A 20,479-nucleotide genomic window follows, 5' to 3' on the forward strand; every position below is an offset into this window, starting at 1 on the left:
GTAATACAGCTTGTCAGTGCGCCGAACGTCGAAGAAAGCGAGTCGTTGATGGTGTCCTGCAAAGGCAAATCAGGAGCCACTGCGCCCGCTAGTCCGTTAATCCTTCGACACACGCGACGTCGCTGTCTGCCACGGCTACTGTGGATGTGGACCATAGGCGGCCGGCTAGGGCCCCTGATCATATGTACTGCGCCGTCAGTCTACCTGCAACTTCCCCTGCATTGACCGCGTGTGCCCCTTCCCTTGAGCCATCTATAGTCGACTTCAATGAAGCCTCCACGGTGCTTACCTGGGCCAGCACCGTTGGAGATTGCCAGCCCAGCCACCATGACGACTCTTCAATGCGAACCCCTGGCAGATCCGATCTTGGAGTCGCCTCATCAAACATGGCGGAAAAGGAGAGAAACAATGTCTCTGTCTCCCATTATACAACTCGTACATTGTTGCTCAGTAGTCTACGCCTAGACTCATGTGTCGTGTATGCGACAGCCACGCACGTAAGTAGACTTGCGGTAGATTGCCTCAGCTTCGTGTATTGCGGATCAGGCATTCGACCGGCACCGGCTCCGAGAGCGCGGATTCGATATCCGACTCAATAAGGACCACAGTGGTTTGCACCTTTTGACGCCAGGTTTGCCTTGAGACGATCCGTACTTGCGCCGGTGCATCAGCACACCCTTGCCGCGTAAGATGCCTCGGCGGCACAAATCGGGGCAATTGGACGCTGGTCTCTGGCTACAGTGTGTGGACCAACGCCATCTTTCGCCGCCTGCTTTACTGATCAAAGTCTGCACAAAATGTGAAAACGCCGGACGCCCCTAAGATTGCAGATTGACCCAGCGCATAAAGGACACACGAGGTTCATTTGCATGGGAAGCACAGCATTCGCAAATCCACGGCTCCGGGATTAGTTCGTGAGACCGTGCCACGAAACTATTCCAGGGCAATGCTTTAAGGAAGAACGTCATCCTGCCAAGTCGGTAGGATTGGATAGACAAACTCGATAAATTGTCTCTCAATAGTGGCATCAACATGGACTGAGCAGACCCGAAGTCAATCCGGCCAAGGTACCATAAGGCTTAGAGGCCAGCAGCGGTTTCAAGTGCTACAATGTCAAGACGTCAGGAGGTACTGTGGGTTCGGCAAGTGGAGGGTGTGTGTACTGTGATGCACCCGCAAGTTTTATCGGATGTTCTGCGGGAAGGTAGAAGTCGCAGACCTCACAGTGCCGGGAGAGTGGATATCTGGCCAACCACGTCACTGGCCACAGGCCCAATTCCCCGGTTCGATATGTACAAGGTTGCAAGGGTGCCTCGGTGACGCCGCTTGGTGCCTGACAGGGGCGGGCTGTGGGAGATGATCAACACGGTGGTCCCACGCTGAGAGTCTTGAGATGCGCGGTTGACGATATCTCTGGTGCCGTGGAAGCTATGGCTCGTTTCTGGAAAATCGGTGAAAGCATATTCGGTGGATCCACACGGTGGGCAAACCCTGAGGCATTCACGCCGCGGCCCACTTGATTGAACTGCCCGCATCACGCCGTTACAGATTCCACGCTCTGGAGCAGCTAGCAACGAAGGGGGCGCTGACGGCGCTCCAGGCCAAACAGTCGTGGCTCGCACTTTGCAACCGCCTGCCTGTCAGATCCCGCGTCAGCCGCTAGATCAAGCCGCATAGCAAACTTGCCCGATCCGTCGCCATTCGAATCGCCCTGGGTGTTTGCGCCTGTAGCTTGGACTTGGAGGCGCCGGTAGTCGCCGACCATGACAGCGCGGTGGAACGGCCGCTCGCTCAGCAATGGCCCGCATGCACCTGGTCCTTGTCAGTCAACTTTTGTCCGAAGGCCCAACGTGCGAACCCCGCAAAACGCGCTCCCGGTTGCGGCCTAGTTCACTTGAGCGATATCCTCGCATGTGGTAAGAGAAAGTCTTAGCGGGGCCGGCGGCCATTCGAGTGCTCTGATGCTCAGTAAGCGGGCCTCGTCCCCAGTAATTATGTGCCGTGTTGATGTTGGTGGGGTCGCTGCAGAGCGGGGCTTGGCGAACAGATTTACGATCTACGCCACCACAGATGCAACATCAAGCCTGCAGTCTGCCCTAAGGTTCCTTTCCCGCCGCCGCAGTATAGGACCCGTAACCGTACCTGGTCACTGATTGACGTGTCGCGGCACCATGGACGACAAGCAAAATGCGAACCCAACAATCCTAAGCCTGTCGGACCTGCCCTCCCGCCGCAGGGAATCCAACGTCAAGCGGCGGGATGACGGCGCCACAGGGCTCTTTGACGACCTGATACCCCAGTACAGCTATCTAAACGACCCGTTCGAGCAGCCGCTATCATCCAGCGACTCTGATGATGGCTCGGTTGAGGACATCGATGAGCAAGAGGTCTACGGTGCGTTTCAAAGCCCCAGCGAGAGCCAGCGGTCGAAGGCTCAAGAGTCTTTCTTTCCATGTGCAATCGCTGACCATGTCACTATGCAGACCTGATCTCGTCCATATCTGACCCCGAACACCCTCTCTCACTTGGCTCCCTCGCTGTTGTGAACCTGCCTGATATTCACATCCAACCCCCGAGCTCCCCCCACTCGTCTATCAGCACCGTCCTTGTGGAAATTACGCCCACCATCACGCACTGCTCTTTGGCGACCGTTATTGGACTAGGAGTACGTGTGCGACTTGAACAGGCTTTGCCACCGCGCTTTAGAGTCGATGTCCGCATCAAGAAAGGCACCCACAGCACGGATGAAGCCGTCAACAAGCAGCTAGGTGACAAGGAAAGGGTAGCAGCTGCGCTAGAGAACGGGACGTTGATGGGTGTGCTGAGAAAAATGCTTTCTACTTGCGAGTAATCGCGTACCAATGCGTTACCGGCATATGGGGCATGTGCACTACTGCGCGATAACCAGCAGCGACATGTCCGCAACGATCCGTGCTTTTCTGGAAGGTGTTTATCGCCGTTGTATACGAGCCGCCCGCCGAATATTCGACCGGGTAGTACACGCGCGGGACACGTGGTTGGTACCTGGAATGACGAAAGTCCCGCCTTCGCTTTTATTGATCGCCATCGATCTGCTTTCCTAACGTGTTTCTCGGGGCAATTTCTCCGTTCCGGTGGGCTTGGACAATGAAGCTTTGGTCAACCAATATTTTCGACTTTTGCCTTCTTCACGCAAGTTCAGCACGCCACAACGATATAGTCAATATTCATCACATGGACCCTTCGTGTAGGAACACCTCGGCGTCTGTGCTTCGACCTCCAACATAGCCTTCAACGGTTATGGCTAAATCCCCGGTCGGTCGCACACCCGCGCAGCCTGCATATTCGCTTGTCCCTGCGGCGATCCTCGCACCCTCAACAACCTACTGCATACAACACCTAATATGCGACCAGGTCCTAATATTGACAAAAAACAGCGGGCAATCGCTTCGAGCGGCAGGTACGAGCGGCAGGTATTCGTCTCGAGGGCCAGTGGTTGGAATAAGGTTTCGTGTTTAGCCGACAGTGCCAGGACAAGGCTGAACGACCTCACGTGATGATGACCGACATCCGACATCCGACTGTCTGTTGCTTGGCTTTACTACATGTCAGTAGTGCATTGCAACTGCCATTGGACTTTAGACTACATATCTTCATAGCCGTTGCAGTAGCCGACAAAGCAAAGCGATGCATCGCTTAGTAGTCTAGTCAATTGGCCTGCCAACCTCGTAACCTGCGGATGATCCCAGACCATCCGCAGCAGCATCGCAGCCATGCAACACTGAACTCGATGAATCTGGCAGCTGTATTCTCATCCACCAAAATTCCATCATAAACCTCATACACACTCCCACCACCGGCTCCCATCGTGCTGCGATGACTCGACCACAGCACCTGCCGGAAACGGAAGGAACATCAAGCCCATATTAGCGCTGCAAGTGTTATCTTCTGCACGTTTTCTACGCCTGCTATAGACCTTCTGCATGTGTTCCATGCATACTCTAGAACACCACTTGTGAAGTGCCTATCTACTACGCCACGTGCTCCTTCCTCATTCACATAACCTCCACGTCGTCCCGCAGCTGCCTTTTCCATCCGAATTCGCGTGTCATGCACTTTCGATGTCGACTTTCACCATGACAAGTGCGTTACAGCTACATACACGGGAATAACCCTCGCCTCCCCTTGAATGACGATACACGACCAGCGCTGACGATCAAATGTTGAGAATTCGTACGTGGGTCAATCGCTCCTTCCTTAACGTGTAGTGGGGGAAATTGCGCTAGCAAGCTCAACGAGAGGGCCCCTTTGCAATGGCAGGATTTGGTGTGCCTGCTGATTTATCTTCTCTTTTGCAATGTCTTCTTATGATGCTCACTGCATTATACTACCGCATCTCAGTATCATGTTGAGCGTCCTTGCTGATCGACAGAGCAGTGCGTGACCTGATCATCCCCCACGTTAGCAAACTGTGTGTCATCAAACCAGATGAAGGCTCCTGGCATGACTGTCAAGAGCCATGGAACTCAAAGATAGTGACGTATCCCAGGCCATTGCAGACCGTGGCTCATCTGCGTGAAGACTACCTTCACAATTTCCTGAGGCACTGGGCACTCCGCACAACCAAAGTATAACAGGTTTTAGTTTCACCTATGGCCTACTCAGGGTGTATAACTTCCTCCCAGCTCAATCCTCGTGCGCCGACGATGACCCCAGAATATTTTGTGGCGACTCATAACACTTGCGGAAGATTTTACGAGTTGTGGTTCCTAGCCATGCGATACAACGTGCCAGCATCGTAAAGTCGACGAGACCACAGGTCTTCTCCGAGAAAGCTTTACTTGGGCGGCATACTGAAACCCTGCGCCTGGAATATGGGTATGTCACCATACAGCGCAGCCATACCTCTGCAGCTTTGTATAGATCAATGCGAAGCGATAGAGCCCTTTCTTTTGCCGTATGATGCAGCGAAGCAGCATATTAGCTACCGCTGTCCTTGGCTTTGGCTCAAGTTTGATTTTAGGTTGACCATGAAAAGAGTCTTCTCACGCTTGTGTAGGAGCCACTAATTCTGATGCCGCAATAATTGACATTCTTATGATTTGCTCTTGCAATGCCGAACTTTTTAACTACAATTTCTATTTTGTGTGATGTCCAATGTAGTCACAAACTTACCCTGTTAGCATACATCAAACCGGGCCTCGTGAATAACGCTGAAATGATATCAGGCTCTTTAGAATTCGCAAAAGGACATAGACGGGTTTGTAGCGGTGTGGTATTACGATCTCGTCAGGTCAATCGTTCCATCTGCCATTGCCAATGCCCTTATTGTATCTGTAATGCGTTTCCGTTCTTCCTTGCATCTTGTGACAATTCGATGCTATCTATTCTGGTGATGATTGTCTTTTGTTAAGAAAAGGTTACGATATTGCAATGCGCTTCGGTCAAGTTCGGGGTCTCGTCAATAATCATGCAGTGATCAGAGCATTGCTGTGCTTGACCGTTCTATCCACCTTGAACAATATGCCGAACACGTGAAGGCTTGTTGATGTTTGTGCCCATTAGACATCTTTAACTCTTTCCAAGTGAAAGTTGCAAACGCTTGGCTCGACCCACGGTTAATGGACATTCCTCGAAGAGTGAAACCTATGTTTGCCTTCGATATGCTACTTAAAGCTTCTGCTACTGTCGCCTGCTTTATCTCCCCTCAGCCATTCTCGGAACCTCAACCACCCACCACCAGCATAACAACAACTGGCGTCTTACTAGATCATGTCGACCATCTTACTCATCTTCATCGCCCTGACCACAAGCGCGCTCCTCTATGGAGCAGCAACCGTCCCTCTTCCACAGTCTTTATCTTCGATGCGCTTTCCATCCGGAGCAAGCCTTCGATCCGCCATCGACCATGGTCACTCGCCACCGTGTAGATTGTGCTTCAAGTTCTTCGTTGCCATGGGCTGCCTGGCGGAGAGCTTTACCTTCGCCTGTTTGGCGTTGTGGGAGCTCCTATACGAGCGTTCTCTGTCCGATGCTACGGTTAGCTTGGCTATCATGGGGTTCTTTCTTTGCCCGACCTACCTGCTGATTTCGTGGTGCTGGGCGGAGTACAAGGCGTGGTATGATCGGGAGGTTTCGAAGCATGTCCCCGGGGGGGGAGCGGGGGTAGAGGCAGTGTTGAAGGACCCCCATGCTGTTTGAACAGAGACGATGTCGGGTTTCCGCATGGTTTCAGGCTCGGATGTTTTCATGACGGAATGCGATGGAGTGAAGTGGCAAATCGAAGAAAGCAGTGGTTTCAACATCTTGGCAGTTTTTTAGGGAAACGATGGCATGATGAAAGAAGATCACGATATGAATATGCGTCTAATCATACTTGTCTGAGATAGCACCATTGAAAGGCAGTGACTGTAGTACACTAGAGCGCATCCCTTATCGTTTTCTTTTCGAAAAGTTCTACGGCCACCTTACCGAGGAACAAAATGTGGAGAATGTCCTTGTTACTTTCTATCGCATGAATTAATTCTCCAACGTTGGTTGACAGGTTCCTATAACCACAATACATCTACTAAACCCGAAGAGCTAATATCATCTAGACTATGCCCACTTTTCCACATTTTGTTCCTTGGTAAAGTGACCAAAAATTTGAAGGAAACGATAATAATGGCCTGCTCAATTGGGCCTTATTAACGAGCTGCGAATCATTTGCTGTGCTTATTCAAGACCATACTTGTTATCGTCCCTGGTGATCGATTGAAGATTGATGTTTTCATCCAGATACTTATCACTGCACGTAGGGTGCCACGTGCTCGTTGACTAGTTCTTTCACCAGGACCGAGCTCAAGCTGCCAATGAGACTGTGTCTCTGGAGCATCGTTTTGTCCATATATATCACACCGCTCCCTCACGACGCGACCTGCGCACCTCCAATTCACCTCAACCCGCCTTGATCATACATCATGTCTGCGCCAGCGCCGACTCTCGGTCCCGTCGTGCCTCTGGTCCTGTTACCAGCTCTCGCACCAGCACCAGCTCCTGCTCCTGGAGCTGCAGTCCAACTCACGAATCTGCCTAGCACAAGCTCCGAGGTGTTCTGGACTTGCATTCGAGTCATTTTCGCTGCCGCTATCTTCACCGGTACCTACTTCTGCGCATGTGAGCTCTCGGAGCCATGGGGCAGAAATCCCACATTCCGGTCGTGGTTGCCCTCGTTCCGCTGTGCATTCTCAATATAACCCAGCTTATCGAGTGGACTGAGTTTGATCCCTCACATGCCCGGCAAAGTATCGACCAAGTGGACCGCCATAACGCAAAGCGCAGAATATCAGACATTCGACAAGATGCGTATGCGCTTGTTTGGCGCCTCTTCCACCGCTTGCTTATTTATAGGCAACTATTTCGCGGCTCGCGAGGTCTCGCAACCTTGGGATACTCATCACCTTGGAATCATCATAGCTATGATACCTCTAGTTATTATGGACATGTTCATGATTCCTTGGATAATGTGTGGCATCCTTGATATGATCAGTGGTGGTCGCGGATATTATAGGCCCACTCAACTGGCGTTGATGAATTGGGTGGGGCGACGTTGGCACAGAGGCCTAGAGTGACAAGGGCACAAGCACAAGAGGGGTTGGAGAGGGATATTGGAAATGTTGTTTGAGGCATTTCGTCCAGCGGAGAGTAAAGCTGAGAAACGGATATCGGAAGGAATTGAATGAAAGCGACCGAAAGGAGGCTCTAATTGACATGATTGGAAGGATCGCGAGATGTTTCGTTCAGTACTTTTTGCTGCCGTCAAAAAGGTTCAAGCTTATGAAGACGAATAGAGGTGGAATGCATACGGTATAATCAATTGTAATAGTTCCTCTCCCATTTCCCTATGGTTCTAGATACCTTTTTGCATGCTAACGACCTCCTAATCAACTTCTTCTCTTCCTAATCAAATTAGACAGGTAAGATTCATGTATTCAAGTTACAGTATAATTTGCAGTAGGGATACAAGCTATCCAAGTATTTGAAGAACAATTTTTAATCAGAGATGCTATCAGAACTTCGAGGAGGAACTTTTGGAGGGCACCAATAATAATTTGCTTTATCACTCAGTTCCCCAAATCGTGTGCTGTAGTCACTCGCTTCGACGCACGTTCTTTGCTGTTGGTTATGCTGGCTATACTTGTTTCCTGTCTGTTTCCCTCGTTCTATCACTTCGCTCAGAAGGATATTTCATGTGCTTACTGACAGTTGCCTTGACTAGCTGGTTTGCTGCCCAAGCAACCTGCACGTGCGTGAAGGTGGGTCACTGATGAGGTGATTGGTGTAACCCCCGCGTCTGTTGGCTTCGCCCGAGCCAGATCGATCTAGGACTGTTAATGAGAACAGTTCTTTGTTGTCATTCGAATATTGACAACCTTACATCGCTTTCGAGACTGACGCAACCACTGGACCGATTAATCTCAAACTACATTGGCCACGCACAACTCTCTCTCCACAATCAACTCTGCGCTCCACATCTCATTGAACACATATGTCTGCGCCAGCATCCGCTCTCCCACCAGCTCAGGCAGTGGTCCCAGCCGCGGCGCCTGCGCCTGCGCCAAAACCTCGTGGAATTGCGTCTATTGATTGGTTTGAACTGTACACGCGCTTCTTCTTGTTCTGTGGGATCTCTGACGCCTTCTTCGGTACCTACTTCTGCGCATCTGAGCTTTACAAGCCATGGGGAAAGTCTCAGATCCCTCTCGTCATCACGTTGTTCGCATTGTCCATCATCGATGGACTGATCATTATCGACTGTTTTGACGACTGGGTGATAAAGTGGCTGCCTTGGACAGCAGCGACCGGCATTAGCGACAGATTGCGCGACTTGTTGCATACTTATGTATATTTGCCTTTCCTCTTTGTTGCCTGCTACGCGGGCACTTACATTGCGGCTCGCGAGCTGTCCCGACCCTGGAAACATTCCCACATCGGAATCATCTTTGCCATGGTGATAGTAGGGCTGTACGATATTCTTGCAGTCTTATTCATCATTGATGAGGCTGGACCTATTCGGACATTTGCTAGGCCAACTGGGGAGGCCAAGAGGAAATGGACCAGCGTGTCGTTAATGCAGAGGGTTAGAGTGACAAGGGAACAGGCACAGGCGCAGCTAGAGAGAGACATCGAAAACGGAGGTTGAGGTTGAACTTGGCAGTACTCTTCACAGGTGTATGGGATTACCAGATTTCGTCTATATATAGAAGCTCCAGGTTTGGGGGAAATCTTTATGGACCGTGGATGTATAGGCCATCGCGATTCTCGAAAGAAATTACTTTCCAAACACTTTACCACCAATCAGCGAGTCATCGTTAGTAATCGTACTCGTATATAGAGGACCTTACAGTCAAATAAATCCATAGCAAATTCAATCAACTTTCATCAACAAAGCTTACATAGCCATCCACTCTTACAGCTAGTTTTGGAAAGTAACCCAGTAATGATTAGCCCGCTAAGTTCCGGAGCAAGGCTGCGACATATTTAACTGGAATTCTTAGCCGTGAATACCCTGAAAAAAGGACTTTCGCAGAAGAGGCTACTTGGCTATTAGCAACGTACATTTTGTGCTGCAATGACTGGCTGATAAAACACAACGAATAAGGCTAGATTTGAGTAAGATTCGAAAGTCGATGCCTAGCTCTTTAGGCCACAAATTTCCTTCATTGGTCTTGAAATTTAAAGTATACTGCGGCCATCCCACTGGCAAGGATTGCAAGGAGAAAATTGCCGATCCCGAAGCCTTGTTCTTGCGTTTTTGCAAATCCAACGACCATTGCGGAAACCACGAATGAAACAGCAATTCCAATAGCTAGCAACAGACTGAGTGCAGCGTGGTTTGGTCCATTGATAATATGAACTCCCCATCCGAATGCAAGATCTGGGTCTCTCAGAGCATCTATGCCCTGCTGGTTTCCCACATTATCTTGCCGTGTTTCCACGAGCAAACTCTGCTCTAGCTTCTTGGGGAGACGCTGCAGCCAAGTATTCTCCCTATGCTCTCCCCAGATATTCCATCTAGCTCGATGTAAATAATGAAGGAAAATATTGGCCGGCATCCTGATTGGAGGACAATAGTAACGGTAGCGGTTCTCGTCAAGCTCTTGTTGAGGTGGGAACTCATCGGGCTTCTTGTGGATTCCAGCTCCATACCGGCTACGCCGACTGACAGAGAACTAAGGGATTTAGCGTATAGTAAAAACATCAACAAACCATAAACGCTCACCAAAACAAAGTTGATATCCTTCGGTCGGAGAAAGAGTCGCCGCAGGCCAAAGCCGCGGCTGATATTGTACTTATCCCATATCATTTCGAAGAGCTCACCGTCTGATGTCACTCGTGAGATATCTATCTCATGATGGTCGATAGCATAGTTGCTTGTGCTCACACAAACCTCCAGATATTCAATTGGAAAGGAAATGTCTACCACATGATCTGATTCGGGAGGCGAAGCATTGGAATTAATTTCGGGACGTGGCCCATTAGGTAATTGGCCTGCTTGCGTTGAAGGTTGTCTCGCTGCCTCCGAACGGCGAGTTCGTGTGGAATCAAAGCTGCCAGCGTTGGATCTCGCGTTTGAGTGAATCATTGGTACATCACCTGGGGCTGGTTGTCGATGTAGAGGCTCTCTGTAACGCAACAGATCCTCCTTTAGTCGATGAAACGCGGTATCGTTGTTAGCAAGGAAGTCTCCCCAAAGGAGAGTGTTGCATGACTGGAATGGTCAGCAAGTTTCAGTAAGCTCACGACATATGGGTATGCTAGCGTTGAGACTCACACAGCGCCATCGCAATCTCCTATAGCCAGGTCGAATGCGGGGGGTGAACAGGTCGAATTCTAAGATGCCAGAAATCAGATCAACGAGGTGGTTGGATTGTATAGACCGATAATTCGGCCTTGACTCTTGTGCTGTATCCTGTTGCGAAAATGGTTCTGTCTCTTCAAGCACTTGAGGTGTCTTCTGCGCATCTGGGGTTTGAGATGTGCTCTTAGTTGTTGCATTAAGCGCAATGCGGTCTGGAAGGTCCTCGACTGGTCCTTCCATATCGCCCTGTTCGACAGAGTCCATTTTCATCCATTTTCGCATTGCTGAAACGTGTACTTGGATAGCCTCAGACGTCAAAAGAAAATCCTTGACCTTATCAATATTGGGAAATATGAGGTCGTCGCTAAGCTCGTCATCAGAATTTTCGTTTTCAAATAGCTCCTCAACATTCGCTCCTGTCCTTGGGGAATTTGGCTCCTCTTCGGCGCCTGAACCCGGAAGCCGCAGGGACGATAGCCAGGTCTCCAAGTTATTCTTATCTGATGAACTCTTCGGTGACCTGGTTTCTTCCTCAAATCCGGCGATCTTCCAGGCAATTTCGTCTGCGATGCGACCGGCTAAATCTCTTATGAAGTTGGCGGCCTGTAATTCCAGAGTCCTGTTGGAAGCTTCTTTAACAAGATCCAGACCGTATTCCTTAAGGAAACCTCGAATATGCGAATGTGCCTTCCGTCGATCGATGTTGGTGACTACTAGAGCGTAAATAGCTTTCAGATCTTCCTTGCTCAACAGCGCTTGGGAGACCTCACGAATTCCGACTGATTGAACTGAGTTTAGGCTGGCAGTGGATGCTGACGAGGTAGACATGGCACCATAAGAGAAGATACTGGCGACTTCGCTCTCTGAATCGGAATCCGAGTCCAGCACTGCGCTTCGCTCGTATGTGGAAATGCCGGTATCAGGTACCTCAAGATCCAGCATCAGGTCATCGACGCGCTTCGATACAACGAGCAGGGGATCCACGCCGCTTGGTATGGCTCCAAAATGCGACTTTGTGAAATTTAGCTCTGGGTCTTCGACGCGGTTTGGGCTACCGAGCGGGGGATCCACGCTTCTTTCCAAGGCTGGGTGTGAGGGGTCTTTGTACATCTTTCTGACCTCACTCAGCAGGCGATCGTATGCGTTAGAGCCCTCCCCATATAACATAGGCATGTGAACTTCGAGTATACCCATCAAAGAATATGCCTCATCTTCCACACGCGTTGCGTGGCGTCCTTTTGCCCATAACAGCCGCTCATTGACAGCGAAGCCTGACAGTGGTGCTCCTTCGAGCGCCGAGACAGGTATACCTGTAACTCTATGAATTTCCTTGACCATTGAACGCTTGTCCCCTATTCTTTCACCTTCCCAGGAGAAGAATTCGACTGATGTTGGGGCAAGAAGTTCTTGCAAGGTCCATGTCCGAGAAAACCATCTACATCGCTGGAAAGACTGTTTGTTCAGGTTGAACATGTCAATGGAGAGGTCAGATAAGTAAACATAACACCTCGCTGCGTCCTGGTACCATCGAAACATAGAATTGATCGCTTCCTGAAGCTCTGCGCTACTCGATTTATCGATGCAGCAGGTGTCCACCCAGAAGTAGTCTAGCCGATCACGCTTGGCCTGCTGTGCACAGAAGAGGATCTTTGCATAACCCTGGCGGTCCTTGGCTCTATCCGGGGCTCTACCCGTGTGTAAATCGCAGAGGTCTCTATATGACACTTCGTCTTCTCCCCATGTATGCGAAAGAATTGCGTATGGAGGGTTTTCTCGGACAAACTCCGCGAAGCTGAGCTCGTCCTCGTTTTCCAGCCGCAAAAGACGCATAAGGAGTAGGTATGAGGAGCGAACAGATGAAGATAAAGTGCAACAAGGGAGAGGGCAGTTGGAATGTAACGGTTGCTCTGGCTATATTCAGACCAGTACGAGAGTAAGTGAGTAGGCCGATCGGAGAAGTTGGCAGAAAGGCCACCAGCGGCCAGGCTGATGAGCAGGATACAGTCACGTGTCTCGGGATCTGGCTCCTTTGGAGAGTTACACCGGCTCAATGCTTGGCTGCATGCGCCCAGCATGTCATAATGTACTTGTGCACGTGAACTTCATCAAACCTATGTAAGGAGGACATCCAAATTCCATTAGAGCTGGCAAACGATCACACTATATGGTGTCATTATATCTTCTTCACCTGCACACGTGAGATCACGTGACATGTTTGTGAGAGTAATGAGAGGTGATGAGCTGATCCCACCCGGCTTTTAGCAAGTGGGAGACTACTATTGCAATGGATTATTACTAGACGATCGTACCCATGAAGCGGTGTATCAACTTCTAAATACTCCATACTCGAAAATTGGTGTTTTGTCAGGCCCACGAATCACAAGAGCGCAAGTAATCGTTTTTTAGGCTGCTACGATTGCTATAAAAGTTGTCTCTAGCGGTGATATATGCATATCGATCTGACATTACAATTAAACTTCTGATCATGGCTGAATATTCTGCCTTTGGCTTGAAACATAAAAGCAAAAGTGCCATGGCGTATTGAGTGCAGCATAGTGCAACTAATATCTATCCGGGCCGTTTAAGAATTTCCAACCAACGTCATTGACGCTGCAGAAGTACCAAATACGGGTGCACAGCATTACTGGACAAGCCAGCACGCACCTCCCAAATATGCGCGGTCGACTGGCCAGCATCAACGTAGAATCCCGTCAGCCGGAAGCGTTCACTCCAAAGTTCTTTTCACACATCGGATAGATATGCTCACGGACCTCCTTATCCATTACTTGAGGTAACCATTCCTTCCCCTTCGATCTACCGCGACCCAGAAACAAATCTAGCACAGGTAAGACTACGATACAATCGCACAAGCACTGGTGACACCCATGCACCGCACCCACAGGATGGAAACCCCGCCTAGCGCACCACAAAGTACATCACAGCCTCGCAAGTTGCTCATCATCACAACACTCGACTTTCCCGGAAGCCCAGCTAAAACATCCAAACCAAACCTGTTCCGCGCTCTCCACCAGCCAGCCATCCTCTCAGCGAGCGCATCGGAGTATATCCAAGACAAGACCGAATGATTCCTCCCCGCCCACACGCCCACCAACCAAATTTAGTAGGTAAACCAGGCCAAAACACCAGCCAGCATCTCAGCTCAGTACCAACCAAGCTGCACACTTCCCAGAAAAGAAAAGACATGCCACACAAGTAGAGACACGCATCACATACCACACACATATACACATAAATAAACAATCATCAAATCACCACCCCAAACACCTCCCATTCAGTGATTACATCTATCTATCTACCGTTTCTCTCCTCTCCTCTCCTTCCTCTGCTTCCTCTCCTTCCTTCCCTCTCCTTCCCATCCCATCCCCCTTTCTCCATATGACATCCCCACCTAATACACCCAAAACACCAAAAATGCACAAAAACCCCTTTTCCTCATGTAAAACTATGCCACCAGAAGCGAATGCATATGCACATTAAATAAAACATACAATCCTGTTCCCCCAACCAATCCCCAATCCAACCCCAAAAAAAAAAAAAAAAAAAAAAAAACTATGCAATCGTATCAAAACATGAATCTCACTCGTAAAATCGTTCCTCGTTTAATTGTAAATCTTTCGATCCCGTCTGAAGCCCTCTCTCGCTCCGATTAGTACTGCCTTCTTTGCTGTCCCTGCTGGTGCGCATATCGCGCCGCCGCCTGCGCCTGGTCGAAGCTTGCGCCGTACGGCTGCGTAGCAGGCTGTTGCTGGTACTGCTGCTGCTGCTGCTGAGGCTGCTGCATGAAATACTGCGGGGGCATCGACTGCGGGCTCGGCGTACCCCAGCCGCCTGGCATCGGGCCTGGCATCGGAGTCATCTGCTGGGGAAAGTAACCTTGCTGTTGGTACATTTGCTGCATCTGCTGGGGCGTCGAGTACGCGTATGCTTGGGGGTATCCTTGCGGTGTGGCCATCATGTTTGGCGTAGCATAGCCGCTTGGAGTCATGGCCATTGGCTGACCGATTTGTGCTTGCTGTCCCATATGCTGCATCTCCATCATCTGGCGTTGTTGCGCAGCCATCATACGTCGATCAATCTCAGTCTGCATAGCCGCCGATGTACCACGATTGGACTTGGCGGCGGCCTTCTCTTTCTCCCTATAATCGATATATGCAGTCAAACCTGCAGAAGACGGCTTCTGCTCCTTCTTGTTCTTTTTGGACAGGTCGAGAAGAGGTGTATTTGTGATCCTAGCGACTTGTTCTTGTTCGCGAGCACTAAGCGATGTCGGACGTTGGTCAATGAGTGTAGACATTGGGCGCTGCTCAAGTAGCTGACCGGCACCTCTTGACAAAGGTCGGCTGAGCGGACGGCTTGGTGACCGTGCAGGACTGTTCTCTGCGCCAAAGTAATGTGACCAATCGCCCGACTGCGTTCGACTTATAGGCGGTGTGTGGGACATGCTTCTAGAATGAGCGTTTGCTGAAGGCGTCATAGTTTGGTTAGGGACGGCAGCACGTTGAGCTACCCAATCCTCAGCCTCCAATTTCTGGCTGTTTGATTGGGGCTGGGACACCATACCGGGTGACCATGCCACGCTACGATTGTCCAAGATCTGCGGTGAGCCCGATGTGGTACGCATGTGCATGGTTGGGGTGGTTCTTCCGGTATATGACTGCCGTTTTTGCTCGCCAGATAGCGCTAGATTTTCCTTTGCCTCTGAGAAAGTGCCATTATGCATACCTTGTGTCATGGTACCACTGGTTCCGGGGCGTTTGGCATTTGGGTCCATGAGATATGTAGGACCAAAGTCAATGGTTGGAATGTCCGATGTCGCCTGAAGCGGCTTGTCGCTTGGCTTGTAGTGCGTATCACCAACCACCACCTCCGTTTTGGGGTTCAGATCGGGATTTCCCACGAACTTAAGCATACCGCTTCGCGGTCGATCTGGCATTCGCCTGTTTGGCTGCTGGGGCTGTGCTTCTTCGCTTATCGTGCTAGCATAATCCGGCGTGGATGTAGACATGGCATCATCACGGCTATAGCGACTGCTTGACTGACTTGCGTGCCTCAACAACGCAGGGTCGGTGTACTCTAGGCGGTCGAGAGCTTCGGGGTCGATTACAACGTTTCGTAAACTGTCTAGATTTGAGCTTGTTGTTGAGCGAGTTGAGCGGGTGTCGTCCCCTCGTAGGGGCAATGACCGACCTGGTACTGGTTTGCGCTGAAGTTGGCCCCCTCCGCTACCAGGATATGCATTTTGAGTATAGTCGTCGTTACCTTGTTGTTGCGGTAGCTCAACATGCTCAGGAACAGGAGGGCCGGAAGGCTGGTACGTGGCAGGTGATCCTACGAATTGATCTTGCTCGACGTATGGTGACGCAGGAATAGTAGAAAGACGGTTACCGGAATAACCGGAATGGCTGTTGTACGCACCTTGGGCGTAGAGATGATTGGTATCGTCATTTTGATACATCTCGTTTCCAGCATTACCGTTTCTCAAACCACTCGAGCCATCCTGACCCTTCCATGCAGCAGCGGCACCAGCGACAGCGATTCCCGGGGGTATAGGCGTATTCGTTGCGTCAGCCAGTTGATGCAACGTTGCTGGGTCCATGTGGGCATCAGGCTTCGTGCCTGGGTGCTGCACATGTACGGGAGGCTTCTGGCCCGGAGCGTGAGCGAAACTAGGAGGAGACGCTACAGGACCCTGTGGCGGAGCAGTGGGTGCAACTTGAACTTGAGGAAGGTCGCGAGGTTCCAATGGCGAGTCAGCTGAGTCCGGGCTTGGAGGGTCCGAGATCTCGGGTTCATCAACAGATCTGGATGTACCGTTGACCTGACCGTTTGACAGAGAGGGAGCCATAGCGCTGTAGTCATTGACGCTTTCGAGTTGTGCCAGACGAGATGGTGACTGTTTGTACCCGTTGACCTGTTCTGATACAGATCGTTGATGACGAGGGGTCGCAAATGCGCCAGTTGGCGGTGCCGAGTCGACTCGTCGCTGCGCCTCTGGTTCGACACCTTCTACCAAAGTCGGAGATGGCTGGCGCGTAGAAGGTTGCGAACTTACGGAGCCTGGCTCCTCGAATCTCACACTTCCACTGCGCGAAGGTGGAAGGTACGTCCGGCCTTGCAACGTGTTCCTTCGTGTGCCCACGGTTCCAGCCCTGCTGCGTGTGCGAGGCATTGTTGCCATACGTTTGGATGTCAGATCCTTCAGCTCTCGGCGCCATTGTCGTTCCGTCCAGCTGTCACTGCCCTCGGTGTGAATCAGAGATACAACGTCCCACATTTCCAAATAACCGTAGCGCCTGTCTGGTGGCATGGCAAACATGAGACCACGAGAATCCAATACATCTGCAACGAGCTTGTTTGGGCGTCCGTACAAAGCGAAGGTGTCGAAGACGGGGAAGAGGAATTGGAGCATGATCTCGAATCCAGTGATTGCGGGGCGTGATTCTGGCATGACAAAAACGAATCCCTCGGTTGTCTGCTCGGGCTTTGAGTGTACGGTAATCTTTCCCTCCAATTTGACCAGAGTTGACTGATCAATGAGTTGCTTTGACTGCGGATAAATGGAATAGCACGAATAGGCGTCCGTGACTGTTGCAATTGGTCGTGTCTTCTTGCCGACCTTTCTCGAGTCGTAAAATTTGACGTCGCCTTTAAGGGTAGTAGGGGTTCGGTTGTAGACGTCCTTTTTCTTTTCTGTTTTCTGTAGTTTGGCGAATTCCTTCTCGTCTGGTGGGCTTACAACACACCAGCACCGTCGCCACGGCGTTCCTGCGCCAAATCTCACGCGCACCCAGTCTTCGTACTTTGTACGCTGTCGGTCCAAAAGTGTGCGGATGTTGTTTAGTTGCTTCCCCTTACCGGCGATGAGTGCTCCGGTGTATGCCTCCTGTAGCGAGGTGTGCTCGTACACAGCGAGTCGAATACCAGCAGTCCACTGGGTGAGCGAGTTGAAGGAGTTGAAGTGAAACAAGTACTTGTTGCTCGCAGCGGTAGATATGCTTAGGATGTTGTCGAGTTTCTTGTCGTCCGTGAGCGTCATCGAGGGCATCTACTACGGTCAGTGGGAGTTCGCAACAAAGGGTGTTCTCTAACGCACCATGGAAATGGCAGCATCTGTCAGGTTGATAAACGTCGGTACCACTTCTGCATCATTAGTAGACTGGTCCGGATTGACCTTGTCTAGTTCGCTCGCGTCCCATAGAGACAGAATGGTGCCGGCCAGTTGGGCAAAGCACTCTTGCCAGACACGGTCTGGAGCGGGGCGGCCGCCTGCAGCTGTTAATTCCACAAGCATGCATGATAACAAAGATTGACGTACGCGTATCCGTGTCGTGGAACTTGAGGAAGTAGCCTTCCTGGTACAGCTTATTGGAATGGCTGTTTAGGAACATGAAGATACGTTGCAGCTCTGGGAGAGTGTCCTGGCCGACCTCCATGACGGGCGGCTGGTATGTCTGTATCATGGACATTGGGCGGGAGGATGCCCGCTGCTCTGGGAGCGCCTGCGAGTGTTCTTGGTTGTCAAAGCTCGCGGATGTAACGGAGAATGAGGACGCGTTCGGTTCTTTGGGCGGTGCGGTCGCGACGGTAGGAGATGCGGGCGCCGGAGAGGCAGGCATCGAGGCGGCCGAGGTGTTGCGCCGATGAAGTCTATTGCCACTAACGGCGGAAGAATGGAGTCAGCTAAGGCAGGTCTGCGAGGCGCGCGGCTATATGTAGGTACGTACCCCCATTCTGACATGAAAGAGAGAACTGCAAGCAGTCAGTGACAGTCGCAGGTGAAGGCAGCTCGCAAACGAAGGACAGCGGGGCACACGCACCTCTCTTTGGACGGGCCATGGTGGCTCGGGGTAACTGGCCGCACGAGCAGCGCGCTGGAGGGCAGACGTATGCGCAGGCGTGGTAGCCAAGCTTGGTTGAGGCGCGTGGTCTTCACTTCCTGGGTTTCTGGGTCGGCGGACGCGGACGAAGGCGGTAGGCCAGGGCAACCGAGGCACGTGGGCAGGAATGCGATGCAATGGCAAGCGCGCGGAAGCGAGTGGAAGCAGCAATGGGCGCTGTAGAGGAAGCGGCAAGGGAGGTAGAGGGAGGTGTAGGACAGCGTCTGGAGAGACGGTGTGCGGTGAGCGGACGTAGACAGTTGAGCTCCCGGGCAGCGCGGAGCTATGGACCATGGACCAAGCAAGCAAGTGGAGCTCAGAAATTCTGGGCGGGCGTCATTGACGAGTGGGCGACGATGACATGGGCTGTGGAGAAGAAAGGCTGCTCGCGCTACGCGTCGTCCTGTTGCTCGTCCTTCGCATTGGAGCCCCGAGTGCGCCGGCTGCGGATGCGCCGGCAACCGTGTCTTTCTTTGCTCACGTATTCAGCCTTGAATGGGTCTGCAATATTGGAGCTAACTAGCTTTCGAGGCTGGCTTGGGCGACTGTTACTGTATACGACCACGGCACGCGGTGGGACCGCGCCGCTTACAGAGCCGCTTGGCTCTTCACCCCCAACCACCTGAACGCTCTGCTGCCAGGCGAGACGGCGCGTCCTGGCGCCGATGGTGTTGAGGCTGTGCTGTCGCGAGCAGGCCGGGATAGGAAAAACGTACACAACAGCAGCCAGCGCGGCTCAGCTGCCAGCATGGGGCAGACGCATCCAGGCAGGACAGGACAGGGGCTGTTTGTACACCCACAAATTACTGTACCTTGTCCTGCAGGGACTCTTCCAGTTGCTCCCATGGTGATACCCGGACACGCATACTGTCCGGCTGCGGCCCCGGGGACCACGTAGTCACGTTGGCATCGCAAGCACTTGTGATGGCTTTACATGTCGGCCAGCGCTCCGCGACATGACTGACAACACTGATGGACATGATCTATGACGCAAGTGACAGCCATGCACGCGCGGCCCGCACAGGCGCGGCGCCGTCTGAACCGGGATGGCCTCAAGTCACATGATGTGGGGAACCCAGAATGTCTGGGCGCGCTTGCTGTTGCTCTTTGTGAGCTGTGGAGCGCATCGCCACCGTTTGCGTGCTAGATACCCGCGTGCATCACACTAGCATTCTTCCCCTACTTTGCCATCTATTGTCTTGTCTCTTGGAGTGCTGGGCCGGCGCTCAATCATCCTTCCGGGAACACTCCGGCATGTCTGCACCAGACAACCCCCCACACCCGCAGAGACGCCAGTCACAAAAACAAGGAAATCCGATTGGAATTTTAGCATCCCAAGAACCTGCTCGAGCAAACTAGGGTCCAAGGAACCGGGCTGACATGCAGCGCAAAACTTGTATATCCGGCTGACGCATGGTCTAAGATGGAGGAAATCGTGGGTAGTTGTCATCTGCATTACAAGGACAAACGTGGTAGGATCAAGCCTGGTGACTGTCTACAGTAGAGCGGACCCTCGAGCGTGAGAGACAGAAAGGGACTTCTTTTGGTTTTTATTCGTTAAGCTTACTTTTACGTAGAATATAGCTACTCTATTAGTACCCTAAGGCTCTTACTATGACCAACACTCACACTTCCACTTCCACTGACACGCACTTGCCAACATGCACACCGACGCACAACACGCAGTCACACTCACTTCCAAACAGTCACCTCCACGCACATCAGAACAGCAAGAACACCACACTCATTCTCGATAGAATAC

At 51.5% G+C, this 20,479-nt stretch overlaps 3 protein-coding genes across 3 annotated transcripts; 1 reads left to right on the forward strand and 2 right to left on the reverse strand.

Moving 5' to 3' along the window:
* Window positions 1-2,171: 2,171 nt before the first annotated feature.
* N0V89_011918 (uncharacterized protein) lies at window positions 2,172-2,851 on the forward strand (the record flags this gene model as incomplete). The annotated part of the gene is made up of 2 exons (XM_056220644.1): window positions 2,172-2,394; window positions 2,484-2,851. The coding sequence occupies 2 exons, from the start codon at window positions 2,172-2,174 to the stop codon at window positions 2,849-2,851; spliced, it is 591 nt and encodes a 196-aa protein (XP_056065947.1).
* A 7,887-nt stretch (window positions 2,852-10,738) lies between these two features.
* On the reverse strand, window positions 10,739-12,649 carry N0V89_011919 (uncharacterized protein; the record flags this gene model as incomplete). Its single annotated transcript, XM_056220645.1, has 1 exon — window positions 10,739-12,649. The coding sequence occupies one exon, from the start codon at window positions 12,647-12,649 to the stop codon at window positions 10,739-10,741; it is 1,911 nt and encodes a 636-aa protein (XP_056065948.1).
* A 1,837-nt stretch (window positions 12,650-14,486) lies between these two features.
* Window positions 14,487-18,456, reverse strand: N0V89_011920 (uncharacterized protein; the record flags this gene model as incomplete). Its single annotated transcript, XM_056220646.1, has 3 exons — window positions 14,487-17,885; window positions 17,934-18,106; window positions 18,156-18,456. 3 exons carry the CDS (start codon window positions 18,454-18,456, stop codon window positions 14,487-14,489), a joined length of 3,873 nt encoding a protein of 1,290 aa, XP_056065949.1.
* Between the last annotated feature and the right edge of the window lie 2,023 nt (window positions 18,457-20,479).

This window comes from Didymosphaeria variabile (genome assembly GCF_027946475.1).
Source record: "Didymosphaeria variabile strain IMI 356815 chromosome Unknown scaffold_9, whole genome shotgun sequence".
NCBI lineage: Eukaryota > Fungi > Ascomycota > Dothideomycetes > Pleosporales > Didymosphaeriaceae > Didymosphaeria > Didymosphaeria variabile.